The sequence below is a fragment of the Theropithecus gelada genome, chromosome 1, assembly GCF_003255815.1.
Source record: "Theropithecus gelada isolate Dixy chromosome 1, Tgel_1.0, whole genome shotgun sequence".
Lineage (NCBI taxonomy): Eukaryota > Metazoa > Chordata > Mammalia > Primates > Cercopithecidae > Theropithecus > Theropithecus gelada.
In genome coordinates, this window is record NC_037668.1 from 6,169,388 (window position 1) to 6,194,237 (window position 24,850).

Here is a 24,850-nt window from a genome sequence, read left to right on the forward strand (position 1 = left end):
TAGAACAAGAAATCAATATATAGTACAGTTTTTAGGTCATTTGGCTAACCAACTGTTAAATTGTATGAAGGAGGCAAAGATGACATTGAGCAAAAGCAACAGGAATTTATTACTGGTGTGTCAGGAAAAAGGTTACTGAGGGGTAAGGACAAATCAATGGAAAATGATTACCTTGGTTGTCATATCCAACTGTTCCATTCAGGGTTATAATATTTGGATGATTTTAATAAGATTATCTACCTATAGTGCTTACAGTGTGGAGCACCCAGTAAACGATGTTAAATGAATGTGACCATGCCAGGGAGTGGGAAAGTTGTTAATCTGTTTTTGAAAGCCTTGGATTCTAGCAATTATCTTTTAGCAATAAATACAAGTACCAATGGCCTTTTGCCCATCATTGCTAATTTGGTATTAATGCACTGGGCAAATTTATCATTATATTGAGATGACTAAGTCCTTGAAAAGTCAGGTTTGAAATGTAAAGACTTCATTCATTGCTGGAGTCAAAAGGTGCAGCATTTTCAGGAAGTCAAAAATAGCTTTTTATGCCAGGTACGGTGGTTCACACCTGTAATCTCAGTATTGTGGGAGGCCAAGGCAGGGGGATTGCTTTAGAGCAGGAGTTTGACACCAGCCTGGGTAACACAGTAAGACCTCATCTCTGGAAAAAAAAAAAATTAGCCAAATGCGGCATGTGCTTGTAGAAATTAGCTAAGCGTCCTGGTGCATGCCTGTAGTCCTAGCTACTTGGATAGCTGAAGCAGAGGATTGCTTGAGCCCAGGAGTTCGAGGTTACAGTGAGCTGTGATTACACCACTGCATTTCGGCCTCAATGACAGTAGCGAGAACCTGTCTCAAAAAATAAATAAATAAATAAATAAATAAATAAATAAATAAATAGCTTTTTAAAAAAAAAACCAAAAACTTTCAGGTTCAGGGGTACATGTGCAGGTTTGTTACATAGGTATGTCACAGGGGTTTGGTGTACAGATTATTTTGTCATCCAGGTAATAAGCATAGTGCCTGACAGGTATTTTTTCTGATCCTCTCCCTTCTCCCACCCTCCACCGTGAAGTAGGCCCCAGTGTCTGTGGTTGACCTCTTTGTGTCCATGTGTTCTTGTTCTTTAGCTCCCACTTATAAGTGAGAACAGGCAGTACGTGATTTTCTGTTCCTGTGTTTGTTTAGGATAGTGGCCCTCCAGCTTCATCCGTGTTGCCTGTTGCTGCAAAGGACATGATCTCCTTCTTTTTTATGGTTGCATAGTATTCCATCGTTTATATGTACCACATTTTCTTTAGTCTACCATTGATGGGCATTTAGGTTGAATTTCATGTCTTTGCTATTGTGAATAGTGCTGCAGTGAACATGTGCTTGTGTCTTTATGGTAGAATGATTTATATTCCTTTGGGTATATACCCAGTGATGGGATTGCTGGATCTAATGGTAATTCTGTTTTAAATTCTTTGAGGAATTGCCACACTGCTTTTCACAATGGGTGAACTAATTTATACTCCCACCAGCAGTATAATTGTTCCCTTTTCTTCACAATCTTGCCAGCATCTGTTATTTTTTGACTTCTTAGTAATATTCATTCTGACTGGTGTGAGATGGTATCTCATTTTAGTTTTGATTTGCATTTCTCTAATGATTAGTGATGTTGAACAATTTTTCATACGCTTGTTGACTGCAAATGTGTCAAAAATAGCGTTTTAATTTATTGGGTTGCTATTCACATTGAATTAAAAATATCTGTAATTTGCCTCATAGATTCTGATATATAGTAAGTTTTCCACAGGTGTTAATTCTGTTTTTGTTGTTGTTTGAAAGCTCTCCACCTAGGAAGAGACTTGCCCCCCGACTTGCAAAGGCAGGTTTGATGGAACATAGTATCTTTATCCTGTGTCTAGAAATTGCTGTTTTAGCTGAATTTCAGAGTAGAATATAAATAAGAGTCTGTTGGTTTTTCTAGGCCATTGTGATTCTGTATTTTCTTCTCACCTTGTGTTAATTGAGGTCAGAATGAGTCTCAGCCACATTGTAAGAGCCCTGGTGGTCCGATACTGACTTTTTGTACGTCACACCCTTGCTGTGGGGAAGACCAGTGAAAGAATTCTGAGTTGTCCTTTCCCTTTGGGTGAACTAAATTTGTCCTTATGGATAAAGATTATAATCATTTAATATTAAAACATTCTGAAAAATGTCCTAGAACTTGTGCTTTTTTCAATGCGCAGTGTGAAGATCTGAAATCATAAGTAATCTTTTATTATGTTTTTTGGGTGAAAAGTTGGCAATAATGTTACTCTGCTAAATGCAAAATTTTATAGAGTATCTAGGTACGAATACTTGTTTTTTTTTTTTTTTTTTTTTTTGAGAGGAGTCTCGCTCTGTCACCCAGGCTGGAATGCAATGGCATGATTTCGGCTCACTACAACCTCCGCCTCCCAGGTTCAAGTGATTCTCCTGCCTCAGCCTCCTGAGTAGCTGGGATTACAAGTGCACGCCACCACGCCCAGCTCATTTTTGTATTTTTAGTAGAGATGGCATTTCACCATGTTGGTCAGATTGGTCTTAAACTCCTGACCTCATGATCTGCCTTCCTTAGCCTCCCAAAATGAATACATTTTTAAAATTTGGTATTTCATGAATTCTTTTCAGTATTATTACTTTTATGACCCCCCTATTCCTAGACAGTTGCTGCAAACTGCAAATTTTCTATTTAGATTCTTTCACTACTTTCAGTTACATAGAAGTCGTGTTTATGTTTTTTGATAGATTGTTAAAATTAGCAGGTGAACAATATTAACATTGTTAATGGAAAACAAATTTAGAAAATTTGCTTCCTTTTGTTGTTCAACAGGTTGGCTTAATTTTATGACAAGAAATACTTATATTTTAATAGGTGCATTTTGTAAAGGAGCTACTTGGTTTCAGATTTTTCTTTTATTATATTTGGTATTTCAGTGAAGTAGATAGAACAAGATGATTTGTAAATTCAGTCTCACAGTTAAATTGTACTGACCTTAACTTTTAATTTGTACTTTTTTTCCTCTTCAAAGTTTATATAAATTATGGAAACTCTTAAAGTAAATCTCAACTGGGTTTTAGAAATTGAAGGCAGAGGATTTGTTCTTTCCAGCTGACTAGTCCAGTGCAGGTGGTTTCTAGTTGTATTCAGGCACAAAGAAATGCACATACTGCCTTTTGATGTTCTGTAACATCCTTTGTCATGTTTCCTTCCTTTCTTCTTGTGTGTGTTTATTCTCTTGTGATTAGTAACGTTATACTATATGGATTGGAGTAGAGACCTCCCCCGTGACTCAAGGACCACACAGATAAAAGGGAGGGAAGACATAAAAAAAACAAAACCAAGGACCAAGCATTTGAAGATACTGCATTTGAATATGAGTGGTAGGGAGTTGTATTTAATAGATAGGAGATTGGTAGGCAGGAGTCAAGTAATTCATCCAACAGATATTGAGTATGTATATATTGTCAGTCTGTAGTAGGCTTTGGTGGTATAAGAGAAGAGCAAGACAGAGATGGTACATGTCCTAGAGCTTATACTGTAGTTGGGAATGTAGCATTAAAGAAATGCTTTCAAGTTAACAGGGTGCTGTGGGAATGCATGGTAGGGGCAGGGGATGATCGTAGGGAGCATTTCTGCATGTGGCAGAGGTGACAGAGGGCAGTTTTCGCAGCAGAAAGTCTTAAACATATTTAGAGGGCCTGGAGGTGAGTGGCCTTCCAAGAACTAAAGAAAGAAGGGCAGTGTGGCCAGAATGAGGGTTGGGGGGAGGGAATCAAAGTGGGGAGATGTTGGAAGGCAGCAAGCAGATTTTGGAGTGCATTTTAAGGCAGGTTGAGACAGTTTTTTTTTTTTTTTTTTTTTGAGACAGAATCTAGCTCTGTTGTCCAGGCTAGAGTGCAATGGAGTGATCACAACTCACTGTAGCCTCAATGTCCCAGACTCAGATGATTTTCCTGCTTCAGCATCCTGAGTAGGTGGGACCACAGGCATGTGCCACTTATACTTGGCCTTTTTTTTTTTTTTTTTTCCAGTAGAGATGGAGTCTCCCCATGTTGCCCTGACTGGTCTTGAATTCCTGGGGCTCAAGTGATCCTTCCACCTTGGGCTCCTAAAGTGCCAGGATTACAGGCATGAGCCACTGTGCCTGGCCTAATTTTTCTTTTCTTTTCTTTCTTTCTTTCTTTTTTTTTTTTTTTAAATGTTAATGCTTCCCAGGCCGATCTTGAACTTCTGAGCTCAAGTGATCCTCCTGCCTGGGCCTCCCAAAGTGCGGGAATTACAGGCATGAGCGACTATGGCCAGCCAAGTTTAGTATCTTGGACTTTATCTCCAAAGCAATGAGAAACCCTGGGAGAAGGGGAAGCAAGATGGTTAAGAAGAGAGAGCGGTTATCCGATTTGCATTGTTTAAAAGCAAAGATCTATTAAGTGGATTAAAGGAGATTAGTTTGGAAGCTACTGGCAGTTTGAACTAGAATGGTGCCAATAAGGTTAGGGGAAAAGGGCTGATTTGAAATATACTTAGGAGGTGGGGGGCAGTGGCTCACGCCTGTAATCCCAGCACTTTGGGAGGTCGAGCGGGGTGGATCACCTGAGCTCAGGAGTTTGAGACCACCCAGGCAACATGGTGAAAACCCATCTCTACTAAAAATACAAAAAAATTAACCGGGTATGGTGGCGCACGCCTCTAGTCCCAGCTACTTGGGAGGCTGAGGCAGGAGAATCACTTGAGCTCCAGAGGCGAAGGTTACAGCGAGCCGAGATTGCGCCACTGCACTCCAGCCTGGGCTACAGAGTGAGACTCTGTCTCAAAAAAAAAAAAAATAAATAAATAAATAAAAGAAATATACTTGGGAGATGAAATGGATAAGATAGAGATTAGATGTGGAGGAATAAGGGAGAGGAATGAGTTGGGATAATAGTATTAAATATGTGTTAGACACTATCACTTTACAGATATTAAATCATTTAATTCTCAGAACAACCCCATGAGGTAGGTGTTGCTATCACCATTGTGTAGCTGAGGAAACAGACATCCCTGATTTTTTTCTTTTTTTTTTGAGAAAGGGTGTTACTCTTTCACCCTGGCTGGAGTGCAGTGGTACGATCACAGCTCACTGCAGCCTCTACCTCTGGGCTCAGGTGATCCTCTCACTTCTGCCTTCTGAGTAGCTAGGACTACAGGCATGTGCCACCATGCCTGGCTAATGTTTTTTGTTTGTTTTTTGTTGTTGTTGTGTGTGTGTGTGTTTGTTTTAGAGATGGTTTCACCATGCTGCCCAGGCTGGAGCTCCCTGATTTCTGGCTTGAGGCACTGGATGTGTAATGGCATCTCATAATTAAGATAGAAAACTGAAGGTGGGGTGGAGGCTCATAAGTTTAATTCTGAATGTATTGAATATGAGGTATTTATAAAATATCCAAGTTGCAGTGTTAAGTAGTCATTTGGATATCGGGTTTGGAGTTCAAAGTGAGAGAATTCTGGGTTAGAGATAGAGATTTTAGTCTTTTGCAGATGACTAATTCTGAGGAGTAATTATTAAAAAGGGGGAAAGTGTAGAGCAAGGAAAGAGGGATTACTATAGAGCCCCAAGGCATATGAAATCGGATGGTTGAAAATGGAGAAGATAAATATGAAATGGCTTGTATGCTATGTCAGATGTTTGGACTTTATTCTGAAAAGATAGCTTTCAGTTTAATCTTTGGGCATATTGAGCTGGAGGTGTCTGTGGGATATTCAGGGACAGAAAGCTGGACTGTTCTTTATCCTTTCCTCATATTTTTCTTCTAACTTTCCTTGGTTCTTCAGAATATACTCCCTAGCTTTCTCATCATCCTGGTTACTTTTTTTTTTTTTTTTCAATTTTAGTATTTTTATACTAGAGACAGGGTCTCACTATGTTGCCTAGGCTGGTCTTGAACTCCTCAGCTCAGGAGATCCTCCTGCCTTGGCCTCCCAAAGTGCTGGAATTAAAGGCTTGAGCCACTGTGCCTGGCCCATGCTGGTTACTTTTTTCTCTTAAAATGTGGTAGACAGTTGAATGCATTTTATGTATGACTTGAGCAGAGTGGATAATCTTCACTTTGTCCAGCAGGTTCTGTACACTGTTTCTATGAATATAGGCCAAGATTGAATTAGTTTTTGAGGAGAACATTATTACATCATGTTTCTTTTATCAAGTAAAAGTGTGTGTGTATACGTTTTAAACCTAAGCCTTGTATCTCTTATCCTTGTGGTTTAATTCCTCCTTTCTCTCAATGTAGGTATGGCATCACAGCTGCAAGTGTTTTCGCCCCCATCAGTGTCGTCGAGTGCCTTCTGCAGTGCGAAGAAACTGAAAATAGAGCCCTCTGGCTGGGATGTTTCAGGACAGAGTAGCAACGACAAATATTATACCCACAGCAAAACCCTCCCAGCCACACAAGGGCAAGCCAACTCCTCTCACCAGGTAGCAAATTTCAGCATCCCTGCTTACGACCAGGGCCTCCTCCTCCCAGCTCCTGCAGTGGAGCATATTGTTGTAACAGCCGCTGATAGCTCGGGCAGTGCTGCTACATCAACCTTCCAAAGCAGCCAGTCCCTGACTCACAGAAGCAACGTTTCTTTGCTTGAGCCCTATCAAAAATGTGGATTGAAACGAAAAAGTGAGGAAGTTGACAGCAACGGTAGTGTGCAGATCATAGAAGAACATCCCCCTCTCATGCTGCAAAACAGGACTGTGGTGGGTGCTGCTGCCACAACCACCACTGTGACCACAAAGAGTAGCAGTTCCAGTGGAGAAGGGGATTACCAGCTGGTCCAGCATGAGATCCTTTGCTCTATGACCAATAGCTATGAAGTCTTGGAGTTCCTAGGCCGGGGGACATTTGGACAGGTGGCTAAGTGCTGGAAGAGGAGCACCAAGGAAATTGTGGCTATTAAAATCTTGAAGAACCACCCCTCCTATGCCAGACAGGGGCAGATTGAAGTGAGCATCCTTTCCCGCCTAAGCAGTGAAAATGCTGATGAATATAATTTTGTCCGTTCATACGAGTGCTTTCAGCATAAGAATCACACCTGCCTTGTTTTTGAGATGTTGGAGCAGAACTTATATGATTTTCTAAAGCAAAACAAATTTAGCCCACTGCCACTCAAGTACATCAGACCAATCTTGCAGCAGGTGGCCACAGCCTTGATGAAGCTCAAGAGTCTTGGTCTGATCCACGCCGACCTTAAGCCTGAAAACATCATGCTGGTTGATCCAGTTCGCCAACCCTACCGAGTGAAGGTCATTGACTTTGGTTCTGCTAGTCATGTTTCCAAAGCTGTGTGCTCAACCTACTTACAGTCACGTTACTACAGGCAAGTGGCAAATGCTGAAAATTGTATCTTAGGCTAGAGTTCTGTCCTTATATTTAACATATACCCCATAGCCTACATATAGCAGTGAATTTGTTTATAGATTCTGAGATAGAAATAGGATATGTTTTAGCTCATTCTATGTGTGTGGCATTCCTATATATGACATTTTCTTATTTCTGAAATTTTATCTAGCACTGGAAAAATTAACTGAGTCTGATTCTGAAAGTTGTTACTAGTTGAATTATACTAGCACCTGGTTCTTTTCTTTATTATCATTATACCTCATTTTCCCATTTTATTTATTTAATTAATTTATTTATTTTGAGACGGAGTCGCGCTCTGTTGCCCAGGCTGGAGTGCAGTGGCACAATCTCGGCTCACTGCAAGCTCCGCCTCCCAGGTTCACGCCATTCTCCTGCCTCAGCTTCCTTGAATAGCTGGGAACACAGGCACCCACCACCATGCCCGGCTAATTTTTTTGTATTTTTAGTAGAGACGGGGTTTCACCATGTTAGCCAGGATGGTGTCGATCTCCTGACCTTGTGATCTACCTGCCTCCGCCTCCCAAAGATCTGGGATTACAGGCGTGAACCACCGCACCCGGCCTATTTATTTATTTTTTTGAGATGGAGTTTCACTCGCCACCCAGGCTCGAGTGCAGTGGTGTGATAACGGCTCACTCAGCCTCCACCTCCTGGGTTCAAGTGATTTCTCCTGCTACTCCTGTCCCGAGTAGCTGGGACTACAGGTGCCTGCTACCACGCCTGGCTAATTTTTTTATATTTAATAGAGATGAGGTTTCACCATGTTGACCAGGCTGGTTTCAAACTCCTGACCTCGGGTAATCTGCCTGCCTTGGCCTCCCAGTGATTACAGGCAGGAGCTACCATGCCTAGCCATTTTCCCGTTTTAAAGAGTCTTGAAATATACAAAGATATTTATTTATTTGTAATGAATCTGAGCATATGCTGCTGTTTTTTCGAAGCTCTTACCTTGGCGGGTAAAATAACTTGGGAATAACTCCAGCTTTAACTCTAGTAACATTTTATTCTTTTACATTTTCTTCTGTAGTCGCATGAATTGGATTAGATGATTGCTACAGTCTCTTCCTGTCTTAACATTCTCTAAATACTTTGAACTTATTGGGTTATCCTAGAATGGCCTTGAACCAAGTACCTTACACTTTAATGATATATATTTCTAGATTGATACTTTTAATGTAGTTACCGTTTTAACATATAATAATTATTGGGACAGTATGTAAATGCTGATATATATACTTTTGTCTATATCATAACCAAGGCTTTTAAAATGTGCTTTTTGTCAGCACCCATTTACTTACTTGCCTAGTTATTAATTTTAAGGAATCTAATACTTAGTTTTAATGGCCATACATTAAATACAAATCATGTAAGCATCCAATCAAGAAGTGAAATAATAAACAAAAACATAGATAACCTATAAAATATGTTTATAAGGAGCTATACATGCCAGATACCTGTAATAAAATTTGAGGAAATAGAAATTCTGAATTAATAATTTTATATTATGTGTGAAAATAATATGAAGATATTTTAACCCATGCAAGGACTCAGAAAAAATGTCATCTACATGTTTACTTTTTAAAAAACATTGTGGTAAGATCTTTGTAATAGGAAGTTTACAATTTTAACCATTTGGTACCACTCAGTATGTTAAGGATATTCACAGTGTTGTGTAACCATCACCACTGCCTGTTCAGTATATTCACAGTGTTGTGTAACCATCACCACTATTTCCATATGTTTTCATCACCCAAAACACAAATTCTAACCATTAAGCAATAACTCCCTATTCTCCCTTCTTCCTACCACTGGTAATCTTGATTTGACTTTCTGTCTCTATGAATTTGCCTATTCTAGATACTCCTTGTAAGTGGAATCATACAACATATGTCTTTTTGTGTCTAGTTTATTTCACTTAGCATAATGTTTTTGAGGCTGATCCATGCTGTAACGTGTATCAGAACTTCATTCCTTTTATGGCTGTATAATATTCCATTGTTTGTATATACCACATTTTGTTTATCCATTCATCTGTTGGTAGATATTTGGGTTGTTGCTACCTTTAGGCTGTTGTGAATCATGCCACTATGAACATTGGTGTACAAGTATCCTAGTCCCCATTTTCAGTTCTTTTGGGTATATAAATAGGAGTGGAATTGCTGGGTCACATGATAATTCTATGTTTAACTTTTTGCAGAATTACCAAACTATTTTCCACAGAGGCTGCACCGTTTTACATTCCCACCAGCAGTGGATGAACATTCCAGATTTCTCCACATTTTCTCTAACATTTGTTTTTTTTTTTTATTTAAAAAAAATTGTTTGTTTATTTTTACAGAGACAGGGGCTCCCTCTATTGCTCATGCTGGAGTGCAGTGGCGCGATCATAGTTCATTGTAGCCTCCAACTCCTGGGCTTGAGCAAGTAGGTAGGACTACAGTCACACTCCACCATACCTGGCTAATTACTATTACTTTACTTTTTGTGGAGATGGGGTTTTGAGGGTCTCATTTTGTTGCCCAACCCGGTCTCAAACTACTGGCCTCAAGCCATCCTACTGCCTCAGTCTCCCAAAGTTCTGGGATTACAGGCATGAACTACCACTCCTGGCCTTGTTTTGGTTTTTAAATAATAGCCATGCTTTTTTGTTTTTTTTTTTTGAGCTGGAGTTTCACTCTTGTTACCTAGGCTGGAGTGCAGTGGTGTGATCGTGGCTCACTGTAGCCTCTACCTCCCGAGATTCTCCTGCCTCAGCCTTCCGGGTAGCTGGGACCACGCGGGCACCTGCCACCACACCCAGCTAATTTTTGTATTTTTAGTAGAGATGGGGTTTTACCATGTTGGCCAGGCTGGTCTCGAACTCCTGACCTCAGGTGATCTGCCCTTGGCCTCCCAAAGTGCTGGGATTATAGGCGTGAGCCACTGCGCCTGGCCAATAATAGCCTTTTTTTTTTTTTTTTTTTTTTTTTTGAGACAGAGTCTTGCTCTGTTGCCAGGCTGGAGTGCAGTGGCACGATATGGGCTCACTGCAACCTCCACCTCCCAGGTTCAAGCAGTCCTGCCTCAGCCTCCCGAGTAGCTGGGACTATAGGTGCCACCATGCCCAGCTAATTTTTGTATTTTTAGTAGAGACAGGATTTCACCATGTTGGCTGGGATGGTCTTGATCTCTTACCCTTGTGATGCACCGGCCTCAGCCTCCCGAAGTGCTGGGATTACAGGCATGAGCCACTGGGCCCAGCCAATAATAGCCATTCTTATGGGTGTGAAGTGGTATCTCACTGTGGTTTTGATTTGTATTTCCCTAATGATTAATGATGTTGAACATTTGTTTTATTTTGTTTTGTTTTGAGACAGAGTCCCACTTTGTCATCCAGGCTGGGGTGCAGTGGTGCGATCATGGCTTACTGCAGCCTTGACATCTCAGGCTCAAGCAGTCTTCCTACGTTAGCCTTTCGGTAGCTGGGACTGTGGGCATGCACCCCCACACCTGACTAGTTTTTTGTAGTTTTAGTAGAAACGGGGTTTCACTGTGTTGCCCAGGCTGGTCTCAAACTCATAGGCTCAAGTGATATGCCCGCCTCAGTAACCCAAAGTGCTGGGATTACAGACGTGAGCCACCATGCCCAGCCTGGCATTTTTTTATGTGTCTGACATTTGTATATTTTCTTTGGAGAAATGTCTATTTAAGTCCTTTCCTCGTTTATTGAATTGGGCTTTTTGTTGTTGAGTTGTATAGTCTATATACTAAATTTTCATCTATTCCTTGGGTTGCCTTTTTACCTGTTGATAGTGTTTGACACGGAAAAGTTTTTAACTTTGGTGAAGTGCAGTTTGTCTACTTTTTCTTTTGTTGCTTGTGCTTTTGGTGTCTTACCCAAGAAGTCATTGTTAAATCAAAATCATACAGATTTTCCACTGTTTCCTGCTAAGAGTTTTATAGTTTTAGCTCTTTTATTTCAGTTTTTGATTCTTTGTTGATTTTTGTCTATGGTCCAAGTTACAAATCCAGTGTAATTCTTTGGCATGTTGACTATTCAGTTCTTCAAACACCATTTGCTGAAAAGACTGTCCTTTCTGCATTGGGTGGTTTTGGCACACTTGTTGGAATCATTTGAACATATATGCAAATAATTCTTATCTTCTATTGCTTTCCCATTTTCAGTTTTGGGCTGTCTATTCCATTAATCTATGTATGTCTGTGTGCCAGTACCACACTGTTTTGATTATTGTAGCTTAGTAGTAAGTTTGAAATTAGGAAGTGTGAGACCGCCAACTTTATTCTTTTTCAAGATTGTTCTGGCTATTTGGGGTCTTTGAGAGTCCATATAAATTTTAGGATGGGTTTTTCTATTTTATACAAAAATCATAATTGCTTTTTATTAAGGATAGCATTGAATCTATAGATTGCTTTGGGTAGTGTTGACAGCTTAATATTAAGTCAGTCCATCCTTATTTCTTTATATCTTTTTACAGTTTTATAAAACTGTTGATTTTTACTTGAGGTGAGGTAAAGAAACTCTTAGAGCCTTCGTTTTCTGGTTTTATGCTGCCCTAGGCAACCTTGGCTAACTTTAAGAATCTCATCTCCATTTATTTATTTATGCCTTGGGAGATTTAAGTTCCAACTACATTTGCTTTTTAATACTCTCCTTTGAGCAGTCTCACCACCAGCCACACCCACATACATATATATAGCATACTCTACTGGTGAACTGAAGAGTTCAGCACAGCATCCCATTTTGAGTCCTCAGGAGGGACTAGGCAGACCACAGCTGAAGGAGGAAGGCTGATCAGCTTTTCCTTTCTGTCTTCACTGTGTGTACAGGTGTTCTTTAAGTACTTGTTTGCCCTGTCAAAGACAAAGTGCATTCTCTTGTGATAACAGAGTAGTTTTTAAATTGAAAAAGAGAGAGCAATAGGAGATAAATATTTTTTGACTTTGTTATAATTGGGGCATGTTAATACAAAATAAAACGAATTATTTGACTGCTTAGCTTTCTGTAATATGTAATTCTTTTGAATAATTTTCAATGTTAGGTTGCTGATCTTTGTATTTTTTTATCCTTTTAATTTAAGCTGTCAATTGATTCATTTTGTTTTTTTTTTTTTTATAGAAACTACAATTTTCAAATCTTCAAAGTTACCTTCGACAAATCTTTCTTTAAATTCACTGCATTATAGTTGTTGAGTGTAATTTTAAGTGGAGCTAAGTTTGCCTCTTAAAAACAGGAGTTCATTCTATGTGTTACTGAGTAATTACTCTGTATACTGAAGTTCAGTACCCAGGGCTTGACTGTGTTTAGGATTTAACATGAGTGTTCTGTTGTGTCACAGTAATACTTGATAATGAGCCTAAGGCAGATGGAATAGCAGCTCAGGCATTCCTTCTTTATCACTAGTTTTATCCGCAATGGTCCTCTTAAGCTTCTTTCATGTTGCTTTGTTGCTGTATTAGAGACCATTAAGTCCTCACCCTTCTGTCTTTCAAAAAACCTCTGTGAAATCCTTTTGGCTGGTGAAGCATTCTGACTCCAAAGCTAGTCCTCCTCTTACCCTCCTTTTTAGTTTACATTGCATTGTCTTTCTGATAACTTGCCAAAGTATTATCAGCTCACATAAATTTGCCACCTCGCTGTGTCCATTGGTCCTGGGCATGGCTAAATGATTCAGGCAGTGGAAATAATATACTTTATTCTCTGGCTCACTGTAAATGTGCACAGACTCCAAGCAAAGCTCCTGTCTTTGGGGCTTGAGTTTTAGAGACAAAGGTTTGCCATGCTTACAAGCTGAATGTTTTTCCCTACTGAACTAGCCAGCCTTTATTTCAAGCTGAATCACTTTGTTACTTATGGAAGGAAAAGGTCTAGAGAAGGAGAATGTATCTTCCATTTATCCTAGACAAATAATCTAATTTCCTCTGACAGTCAAACTATAGTTTCACCTAAGCCACTGATGCAGGAAGTTAGGTTTTAAGTAACCTCTGTAATCTGGTAAGTAAGTAGGTTTGATGTCTCTGAGATAGGAAGAAAGAAATGAGAATGTTCATGGAAATAATCAGTGATTTGTGTTAAGTGATTCTAACCTTAGCTTGCTCTGGGTGCCAGTGAAATTAACCTCAACAATGTTGGTTGGAAGAATTTTTCAACTTAAAGAAGTTTGAAGCTGGGGAACCAAAAGGCAGGGATTGTTGTTTCTATCACTTAACTGTAATAACTAAAGCCTGTTTAGTATTTGTTTTTTAAGGATGGGATGTGTCTTCAGAGAGGAGACTTGCCGTCTTCAAAGCACAATCAATGCCATTTTCCTACTGAAGTGAACACAGCCAGTTTTAAACAGTTTCTTTCACTTTCCTGTGCTTCTGTAGATAACCTTTTTTACTGCCCAGTTGTTAGAATGTTAAAGCTGGAAAGGGACCTGGAAGAGTAATTATCTAACTCCGCTTCCTTATTATACAAATGAGGTAGAACCAGAATTTTACTTGTCTATAGAGTTTATACTGAGGGATTAAGAAATAATGAGGCCAACAGGAAAGATGTAATGAAAATAATTCTAATAATTATAATCTGGATGCACAGTTTAAAGTATTCAGTTCTTAGAGATGAACCTGCTCTAGTGATGCCTTACTGTTCAGTAAAGTAGAAAATAACTTGTCTTTTTGCTTCGTAGAGTTTGGGTAAGTCTAACATTTATAGGCCCAAATAATACAAAGCCCTCAATGAACTAAGCAGCCTTAACTGGTTTTTTGTTTATTTTTGAGACAGGGTCTCAGGCTGGAGTGCAGTGGTGCAATCATGGCTCACTGCAGCCGTGACCTCCTGGGCTCAAGTGATCCTCCCACCTCAGCTTCCCGAGTAGCTAGAACTACAGGCACGCACCACCATACCTGGCTAATTTAAAAAATTTTTTTGGTAGAGATTGGGTCTTGCTGTGTTGCCCAGGCTGGTCTCAAACTCCTGCTTAAGTGTTCCTCCTGCCTTGGCTTCCCAAAGTGCTGGGATTATAGGTGTGAACTGCCGTTTCTGGCTGTATATATATAAACTGCTTTCCTTTTTTGTTTTTCCTTTTGCTATTTGCCTTTTTATAAGGTGGATATGGTAGAGTTGCTGTTTTGACTGAGCTTTTGCTGGAAATCCTTAACTGCTTTTGTCACTCCAAAAGCAGGGTGAGACCAAATGAAAAAACTTTCAGCCAATCTTCAGTTTGTTTTTAAAAAACGGGACTTGGGGGCTGTGGGAAGTGATATTTTCCTTAATTTCCCAGAAAACTTGAAGCTCTAGACAGTTATATTATTGCTACCTACCCCCCCCCCCGCCCCCCCGACGCAGTTTCTCTCTTACGCCCAGTCTGGAGTGAATTTATGTAATCTCGACTCACTGCAACCTCCGCCCCCTCAGGTTCAAGCAATTCTCCTGCCTCAGCCTCTGGAGTAGCTGGAATTACAGGCACCTGCCACCACACCCAGCTAATTTTTGTATTTTTAGTAGAGACTGGGTTTCACCATGTTGGCCAAGCTGGATTTGAACTCTTGACCTCAGTCTATCCACCCACCTGGGCCTCCCATAGTGCTAGGATTACAGGCGTGAGCCACTGCGCCTGGCCTATTATTGCTGCCTTTTAAAAAAGGAAGTTATAGAGTGGCCTGGCCATTCTTTGTGACCTACCTTTTGGACTTTAAAATGTCTTTCTAGTATGGTAAGAATAGCAAAATCAATATGCTGCCCTCCAATTGATGCTTTGGAATGTTCTAAACCCAGTTTTTATTTTGGCACATAGCCAGTTGTGCTCCCCCTGCCAGCTATTTTTGGCACTGTCATGAACTTGGAAATTAATGATTCTGCTCACTAGGAGTAGAAAATTTTGTTCCTTTTCAATTTTAGAAAAGCTTTTATGTTGTTTCTGGGTAGTCTTACTCACTAGCTTATTAATGCGCTTGTCAAACTTGTGCAGTGTTAAAAACATGCCATTATGGTTGAGATTTCATTGAACTCTGAAATTCCATCAGTAATATGTGCTTCTAGCCACCTGTAACAGGAATATCACTTTTGAGGGTTACTTCTTTTCTTTTTTCTTTTTTTTTTCTGAGACAGAGTCTTACTCTGTCACCCAGGCTGGAATGCAGTGGCAGGCACCATGTCGGCTTACTGTAACCTCCGTCCTGGGTTCAAGCAATTCTCCTGCCTCAGCCTCCTGAGTAACTGGGATTACAGGTAGCCGTCACCACGCCTGGCTAATTTTTTATATTTTTAGTAGAGATGGGGTTTCACCATGTTGGACAGGCTGGTCTCAAACTCCTGACCTTAGGTGATCCACCCGCCTTGGCCTCCCAAAGTGCTGGGATTACAGGCACCCACCACCATGCCTGGCTAATTTTTTTATTTTTAGTAGATTCGGGGTTTTGCCGTATTGGCCAAGCTGGTCTCGAACTCCTGACCTCAGGTGATCCGCCCGCTTCGGCTTCCCAAAGTGCTGGGATTACAGGCATGAGCCACTGTGCCCAGCTGACCAGGTCTTTTAATTGATTGTGTGTGTGTGTGTGTGATTGAAAAGTTTCTAGGAATAATAATAATAAAGATCTATTATCCCTTATCTGTGATTGCAAAATTCAGAAAGCTCTCATAAATGAAAATTGTTCTTTAAGTTTGGTACAAATTCATTTAATTGGCAAGGCCTGACTTGAACCATTGTAAAGCTATTTGAAGTCTTTATTTAACCAATTTAGTATGACTGTTCCATGTTTTGTTGCAGAAATATTAATGTGTTTGATTATAGGGCACTGCACTGAACTCCACTGGGATTATTATATAATATGTACTTTGTGTTCTGCATTACCTTTCTGAAATTCAAAATATTCTGTATTCCAAAACACATCTGGCCCAGAGTTTCAGATGATAGATTGTATACCAAAGATTTTTTTCCATTTCATTGAATAAATGTTCCTTTAGCTAATACTAAAACAGGACTTAGTCATGTAGTTAATTTTCCCAAATAATGTTTATTTTTTTATCTGATATTTTTTGTTTTTGCTAGAGCTCCTGAAATTATTCTTGGGTTACCATTTTGTGAAGCTATTGATATGTGGTCACTGGGCTGTGTGATAGCTGAGCTGTTCCTGGGATGGCCTCTTTATCCTGGTGCTTCAGAATATGATCAGGTAAAAGTGTTTATTTGGATGGAAATAGAATGCAAGTAGTTACTTGTGAAATAGATTCTAGAGAAAGAGAAGTACTAAGTACTACTGAAGTATTTAGATAATAGGGAAAGAGTAGTCCAATTACTACTAAAGAACTTTTTAAAGAATAGTAGAATTTTCTCTTCCTGCCTTTTAGGCTAAAGTATGTTTGCAATTCTATAATAAAAAAAAGAATTTTATTTTATATTACTTAAGGTTGATACTTTGCTAGATCTGTAATGATTTATTAGAGACTTAACTTTCATTAACTAATGTGCTTTGTGAGTTAGGAAAGTAGAGTAAGGATGAGGAACTGGAATTTTAAGAGAACTTCTACTTACTTAGAGCTATTATAATTTTCCTTTACACATGATACAGTGAAGTACTTTCTTCAGACTGAAACACTTCAGGTCCCAGAAGCTGTGACATACTGGGTCTCTAAGATAGGATTTAGAAAGGAAGTCATCTGAGTTGTAGTAATAGATGATCTGTATCTCAAAATAGACAAACTTTAGGAGATACACTATAATTTCCTAAGGAATTTGTCCATTAAGGGAAAATGTTTTACCGTGGAAGTAAATTGTGAATTCTCATTTCTTGTTATTTTGTTTCTTTTTTCTTTTTGTTTTTTTTGAGATGGAGTCTTGTTCTGTCACCCAGGCTGGAGTGCAATGGTGCGATCTCGGCTCACTGCAACCTCTGCCTCCCTGGTTCAAGCAATTCTCCTGCCTCAGCCTCCCGAGTAGCTGGGATTACAGGTGCCCGCCATCACGACCAGCTAATTTTTGTATTTTTTAGTAGAGACGGGGTTTCACCATGTTGGCCAGGCTGGTCTTGAACTCCTGACTTCAGGTGATCTGCCCGCCTCAGCCTCCCAAAGTGTTGGGATTACAGGTGTGACCACTGTGCCCAGCCTTCTTCTTATTTTTAAAAAATGTTTCTACCCTTTATGATGTGAGCTCCTTGAGGGTAGAGATTATTTCATATCACTGGTATATCCTCAGCTCCTAACACTGTGTCTGGTACACAGTCAGTACACAAGGTTTTTTTTGTTTGTTTTTAAGTTTTTATTTTTTTATTTTTTATTTTTGAGACGGAGTCTCTCCTGCCTCAGCCTCCTGAGTAGCTGGGACTACAGGCGCCCGCCACCGCGCCCGGCTAATTTTTTTGTATTTTTAGTAGAGGCGGGGTTTCACCGAGGTCTCGATCTCCTGACCTTGTGATCCGCCTGCCTCGGCCTCCCAAAGTGCTGGGATTACAAGCGTGAGCCACCGCGCCTGGCCTAAGTTTTTATTTTTTTAGAGACAGTCTTGCTCAGTCACCCAGGCTGGCATGTAGGCGTGGTCATAGCTTACTGTAGCCTCTGGCTCCTGGGCTTAAACGATCCTCTCACCTCAGCCTCCCAGATAGATGGGACTACAGGTGCATGCCACCTTGCTTGGCTAATTCTTTTATTTTTTGTAGAATTGGGGATCTTGCTATATCAGCCTAAGGTGTTCTCAAACTCCCGGTCTCAAGCTATTCTCCTGCCTTGTCCTCCCAAAGTACTGGGATTACAGGTGTGAGCCCCCATGCCTGGTCTATATTGTCAAATATCTTTACATGTCCATAAATATACTTCTACCTTATTTACAATGTCTGCGTGGTATTTTGGTTTCCAGTTATAGGATTTAGAAAGGAAGTTATCTGAGTTGTAGTAGATTCCACAGATTTGAAGTATTAGAAGTCAACAGGAAAAGCAAAGATTATAGCCAAAATTTTCAAAACTGGATATCCTTGTAAACAATGGATACAGTAGCTGTGGATGGGTTAGTATATATAGGTATTTACAGATAAATTTCAGTTGTATTGATTAAAGAATTGATTTCTTCTTTTGCCTAAAGTTAATAATGTTTTAGTGTAAAAGTCTTTAATAATTTCCCTTTTCACTTCAAATAGATGTTTAATGGTTTTGATGTTTCAGATTCGTTATATTTCACAAACACAAGGCTTGCCAGCTGAATATCTTCTCAGTGCCGGAACAAAAACAACCAGGTTTTTCAACAGAGATCCTAATTTGGGGTACCCACTGTGGAGGCTTAAGGTCTGTCTTCCCTATTATGCTTACGATTCCTGTACTCCACCCCTCATTCCCCAACTTTGAATTCAAAGTTTATTAAATTCTTCAGGAAGTGGAGGGACAGGAGAGGGGGAAACATTTTGAAAAATTATTTCTTTGTACCTGTTTGGCCTTATCCTCGGTTGAAAAACAAAACATTAAGTGCTAGTTCAGTTGGCTGAGGTTATTTTGTATGTGTTCAATCTGCAGCTGATAGAAAGTTTGGAGAGTAGTGCTCACCATTAAGTGATAGAACTAGAGACATTTAGTAATGACTGATTTTTAGAGAATTCTCAATGAACGTGATAACATCACATAATTTTCTAACTGCCCACATTCAAGACTTCTGTATTTTTTCTTGAAACAAATACCTGTTTTTTACTTCTGAGCCTGCTCTGTCAGGTTCAGAAATATCTGAGTAATTTGACTAACTCTGTGACTGTGCCTCTAATCCTGTTGAACAGTTAGCGTTTGAGATATCAATTCATTTCAAAGTAGCTTTAAGAGAACAATGGTAGTGTCCCTTTTTACCTGACATTCTTCAGGAACTGTGCTGTATCATTACTTGCATGTTTATTTTATCACTGTTGAAAGGGTAGCTAGATATCAAGGTCACATCTGTCCACTGGAAGATTTTCTGGTTGTGAATTACTTTCATGTTTTCCATCTATGGTTGGCAGGGTGACCACACTTGTCTCTTGTATTCTGGCTTTAGTTTTGAATAAAATGTGAAAATAACATACAGATGGAATTTAAGGAGGAGAATCTTTATTTTGTAGACACCTGAAGAACATGAACTGGAGACTGGAATAAAATCAAAAGAAGCCCGGAAGTACATTTTTAATTGCTTAGATGACATGGCTCAGGTGAGTGCAGAAAGTTTCAGAAAGTCAGACATTTATTTTTAAGCAGAGACACACTTCTCTTGATTATACTGAAGACAAATTTAATGTTATCTTTCTAGTATTTGTTTTCAGTTTTTATAAAAAATGCATTAATATTCTGCCATGTATTAAAGGAACATTTAAATCCTAACCAAGTATATTTTTAGAATTACATATTTCTCTCTTGCTTTGCTTAACTGGTCTTGTTACATAGCAGTGTTTTAAAATATTATTGAAAGTTTCTTGTCCCATTTTCTCAAATACTTAAGAGCTATATTTATTGAGCACCTATTATGTTACAAACTCTGAACTCTTCACACTTAATTTTTTCAACAGTAGAAACTTTTATATTTAGGTAGTAACAATCACTATTGCTTAACTACTTGTTCCATTTTTTTTTTTTTTTTTTTTTTTTTGAGACAGAGTCTCATTCTATTGCCCAGGCTGGAGTGCAGTGGCATAATCTCAGCTCACTGCAACCTCTGCCTCCCGGGTTCAAGCGATTCTCCTGCCTCAGCCTCCCAAGTAGCTGGAATTACAGACATGTGTCACCATGCCCAGCTCATTTTTGTATTTTTTTAGTAGAGACGGGGTTTCGCCACATTGGCCAGGCTGGGCCTCAAACTCCTGACCTCAGGTGATCCACCTGCCTTGGCTTCCCAAAGTGCTGGGATTACAGGCATGAGCCACCATGCCCAGCCCCCAAATTTTTAATGACAAGAAATTGTTTAGCTTTCTTTTACCACTAAATTTAGATGAAGATTTTAATTAAGCAGCATAAAAAGAGCTTCCTCCTGTGAAAATGATTACACTTTCATAAAAAGAATTTCCCCAGGTTTCTCTTTTGATCATAGTTTGGAGGGAAACACACACATAGTTTGGAGGGAAAGCAGCTATGTAGTGTCAGTGCTAAAGGTTAAGTGAAGAAGTATAATTCTGAATTTTCTTTGGAAGGTGAATATGTCCACAGACCTAGAGGGAACAGATATGTTGGCAGAGAAGGCAGACCGAAGAGAATACATTGATCTTTTAAAGAAAATGCTCACAATTGATGCAGATAAGAGAATTACCCCTCTAAAAACTCTTAACCATCAGTTTGTGACAATGACTCACCTTTTGGATTTTCCACATAGCAATCAGTAAGTATGGAATATTCTGGGGCTTTTGCCATGTGGTTCTTTGTTGAGTTACTGCCTTAATAATAGCACTATCAAATGAGCCAGCCACTTTGGTGCTTATAAATCTGGCTCAGCAGTGCTTTTCTTTCTCATTGAAACTTCATAAGATAAAAATTAGATGTGTATTTTTCTTCCCTATGATTACACAGATCTTGATTTATTTTATCTGAAAGTGATTGGGGAAAAAAAACTTTGATCCATGTTCATCTTGAGTTATTTGCTGTTTAAATCTCAGCATTCATTTAATGAATCTTTAATCTCTTTTTCAGTGTTAAGTCTTGTTTTCAGAACATGGAGATCTGCAAGCGGAGGGTTCACATGTATGATACAGTGAGTCAGATCAAGAGTCCTTTCACTACACATGTTGCTCCAAATACAAGCACAAATCTAACCATGAGCTTCAGCAATCAGCTCAATACAGTGCACAATCAGGTATTCAGTAAATAATTTTGGAAACTCAGGCTTAAATGGGATAGAAACTAGTAAAAATACAGGGCAAGGTAAAGAACCAATTTTTGTTTTGGTGGTCTTGTTGCTTCTTAGAAATTCTCTACTTGACAAAAGTTGATGGAAAACAGGGTAGACTGATAATACGTACCAGGCACAGGCTAACTAAAGTTAAATATAAAGGCCTAATCCATGCCCTCATATGTTCAGCATCATCAAACAAATGGAGTCTGACTATTGTACTACTTACCGCTGTTAGTTGTACTAACTTTAGCCAAATGACTTTCTCCCTGTTAGGAGAAGGATTTTATATCTCTTGTTACTGTATTGAAAGGTTTCCAATCATTAACTTTAAGGGTGGTTTTGCATTTGTTTGCTGGCCAGTGATATTTACATTTAGGTTTGTTTCTGAAGATGTAAGCTTCCCAATTTCTTGACTGGGTGTCCTTTTTTAATGGAAGAGCCTATGAGATCTTCCATCTGGCAATTTTTGTTCAGAAGTAGTTGGGGTTTGTGTAGCCACAGCCAGCATAGAACTATTCTTTTTTTTTTATTTGCTTATTTGACCTTGTAATATGCCTTCGATTTAGGGACTGGGAAAGTTTCTTAAGCAGAGAGTTATTTCAGAGGCAGCTAACATTACATTTTAAAACATTATTCTAAGTTTTTCTGGATAAATTCTATATGTAAAATTATTGTGTCTCTACTTAATACAAGTGTACAAATATAATCCTTTTGTTTTTAGGCCAGTGTTCTAGCTTCCAGTTCTACTGCAGCAGCTGCTACTCTTTCTCTGGCTAATTCAGATGTCTCACTACTAAACTACCAGTCAGCTTTGTACCCATCATCTGCCGCACCAGTTCCTGGAGTTGCCCAGCAGGGTGTTTCCTTGCAGCCTGGAACCACCCAGATTTGCACTCAGACAGATCCATTCCAACAGACATTTATAGTATGTCCACCTGCGTTTCAAAGTAAGTGGGGAAACTCCTGTATCATATGGTATTGTATCAGACCTTCCTGCTTCAGGCAGCTCTGGTTGTTTAGTTCTGATCTTTACAAGTTTAAACTCTGTCTCTGATGATGAAGGTAACTAAAATTGGGTGATATCACAAAATGGGTTTTCCCTTTTTACATTGGCTATTTATCTAATTATGATGCTATCTGATGCATTATAACAGCTCAATTTATGTTTCCTTAATTGAATTGCCTCACACCAGTTTTCTTGCCCATTGAGTCCTTGTGTCAATGTCATATGTCTTGTATAAGCATGTATCTGTCAATATGCAAAATCTATACAACTTGAAAAAAATTTGTTGTAAGCAGAATTGCTAAATATTGGATCCTATTGCCTGTATCATTCTATTATAAAAATTATGTTCCCAATAAAAAGTGATTTTATTCTAAAATGTAAATACCATGTTTAAGAATGTGGAAATGTCTTAAATTACTTAAGGATAGAAAAATCATTATTTACTGAACTAAAAAATCCTACAGGCTGAGGTGCTTGTGTGGGGCAGGCATTAAGATTATCTTCTTCAGCTTATGAATCATACAGTTTCTGCAGACTCCTGTCAATAGAGGAACAGAATAGCTGAAGGAGGAGGCTGAGTCCCTGTGTTGCAATACGATTTTAATTTTCACATTCCCATCCTTCTTAATTTTGACATTGTTGTTCTGTAATCTAGTCTGTCCAGTTTCTTTTTTCTGTATATGGGAAATGTGTGTTTAATCATTTGGTAAGCCATTTAGAAGAATGTTACTTTAAGGCTAAAATCCAATGACACATTTGACTTTCCCAAGAGAAGGTCAGTGTCAGTACCCTGTGAGAATAAACCAGGATTCAGGTGTCTCATATAACACTTTACATAGAAGCAGGTAGCATTTTTGCCTTTTTACATCAATTACTTATTGACTATGACTCTCTTGTTTGTTTGGTTTCTGACAGAGTTGGAGCAAGCAGAAGGAAAAGAGGGGCTAGGGAAGTCTGAGAGATTACCAGGAGGACAGGAGAGCAATAGCGATGTAAACCAGGGAGAAACCACAGGGAGAGCGGAGGAACAGATTCAAAATCCGTAAATGCACATTTAGCCTAACTTACCAGATTATTTTCTGCATATGCTTCATAATAGTAAATTCTGTAGTTGGGGTTGTCGTATGTTGAGTGATTCTTCCACTGAGCTTAGTAGATTAGCCACTTTTTTCACTACTTTTTCCAAAGAGTTTCATTGGAACAATTTTCACATGTGGGACCCTGAAGTTTTCTGCTTCTTCTGAGATGATAAGAGATGAAGCAGAAGAACTTTTGAGTTCCTTTAACAAAACAAAATGTAAACTAAAGAAGTTAGAGGGGAAAAGTGGGATAACCCTTTTTACTATAATTAGGTAGGTACAACTTTTGACATTTTTCCTATCTAGGAAGTATAAATAACCTGAGGAGCTAGTAGAGCGTATTTAAAATTTTCCAAATGAAAAGGGAGTTTTAAAATTAAGGTGATGATGATGATGCCTGATATGTATTATTATATGCCAGATAATGTTCTAACTGCTTTTACATGTATTAATTTATCTTCACTAACAATTCTAGGAGGTAGGGTAATGTCATTATCTCCAATTTATAGATGAGAATTTTGAGCATGGTTCCTTCATGTACCCAAAGTCCTATAACTAATAATTGCAGAACCATGATTTGAACCCAGGCAGGGGAGTTCATAGCTTCTGTATTTTGAAGTGTTATTCCTCATTGCCCCTCAGTTCCCAACCACCACTATTTGCTCATTTCTGTGCAGCAATGGTCTATTCCAGGTTGCCCACTTTTCTTGGACCATCTGTTTTTTTACAAGATGCCTATACTTACAGGAGGATAGATCCTCATCAGTTAGGCAGTTTATTCTTTCCATACTTCACTGGTTCTTTATTTAAAGGACTATGTTCAATAAAACAAAATAATAACAAAAAATGAAACTATAATCCTTTTTAGGTCAGGAGCCAGGGAGAACCTTCCAACAGTGTTGCCTTTTGTTAAATTCTTTGTTCCCACTTTTGGGCTCAGCCTAAAGTACAATAGCAGTCTAATACATTAGAGTCACATTTGTAGGTCAGTACTATAAATACTACTTTCTATACTATCCTGGTTGGCCAAAATAGATACACATTTTGCTTAGTAGTAACTATTATTCTGTAATTTTGTCACTTTTGCTTTATCACCTTGGGGGCCATAGATGAACTTCTGAAGTAAACATTTCCTCCTAAATTTTACCAATTTGTAGGAGGCTATTATTATACAATACCAATGTCTTGTAGTTAGGCATGTATCCATGTCCTACTTTAGGCAAGAATTTTGTGTGGCTTAGCCTTATTAGATAACATTGCCTAATGAAGCATGGCTGGTAACTTTTTAATCTTGATATATGAATTTGTTACTTTTTATTTTTGTACAAGTAGAACTTAAAAGGATATTGTTAGTGTTTTAATTCCGATTTTACTATGCCCTCTTATTTTGTACATTGCTGGATTGTATTTTTCTTCATGACAGCCTGTTATTAAATTACTCATAAATTACTGAAGTGGAAAATTACAAGACTGACTTGCTGAAAACAGCAGTATTAGGTCTATGAGTTATGCTTATTTGATACCTCCATAGCAATATTAAGAGAAAT

General features: G+C 38.9%; 1 protein-coding gene across 3 annotated transcripts in view; it reads left to right on the top strand.

The window, feature by feature from the left end:
- Positions 1-24,850, top strand: part of HIPK1 (homeodomain interacting protein kinase 1) — a 46,924-nt gene that overhangs the window by 5,219 nt on the left and 16,855 nt on the right. For 2 of the 3 annotated variants that reach the window (XM_025389425.1, XM_025389428.1), the window contains exons 2-8: positions 6,295-7,372; positions 16,446-16,569; positions 18,551-18,670; positions 19,465-19,551; positions 20,524-20,708; positions 21,017-21,179; positions 21,940-22,165. In XM_025389425.1, the coding sequence (XP_025245210.1) occupies positions 6,295-7,372; positions 16,446-16,569; positions 18,551-18,670; positions 19,465-19,551; positions 20,524-20,708; positions 21,017-21,179; positions 21,940-22,165 (1,983 nt within the window). Of the gene's footprint in view, positions 1-6,294; positions 7,373-16,445; positions 16,570-17,565; positions 17,617-18,525; positions 18,671-19,464; positions 19,552-20,523; positions 20,709-21,016; positions 21,180-21,939; positions 22,166-24,850 lie in introns of those variants that run through there. The other variant, XM_025389430.1, reaches the window with a different exon arrangement.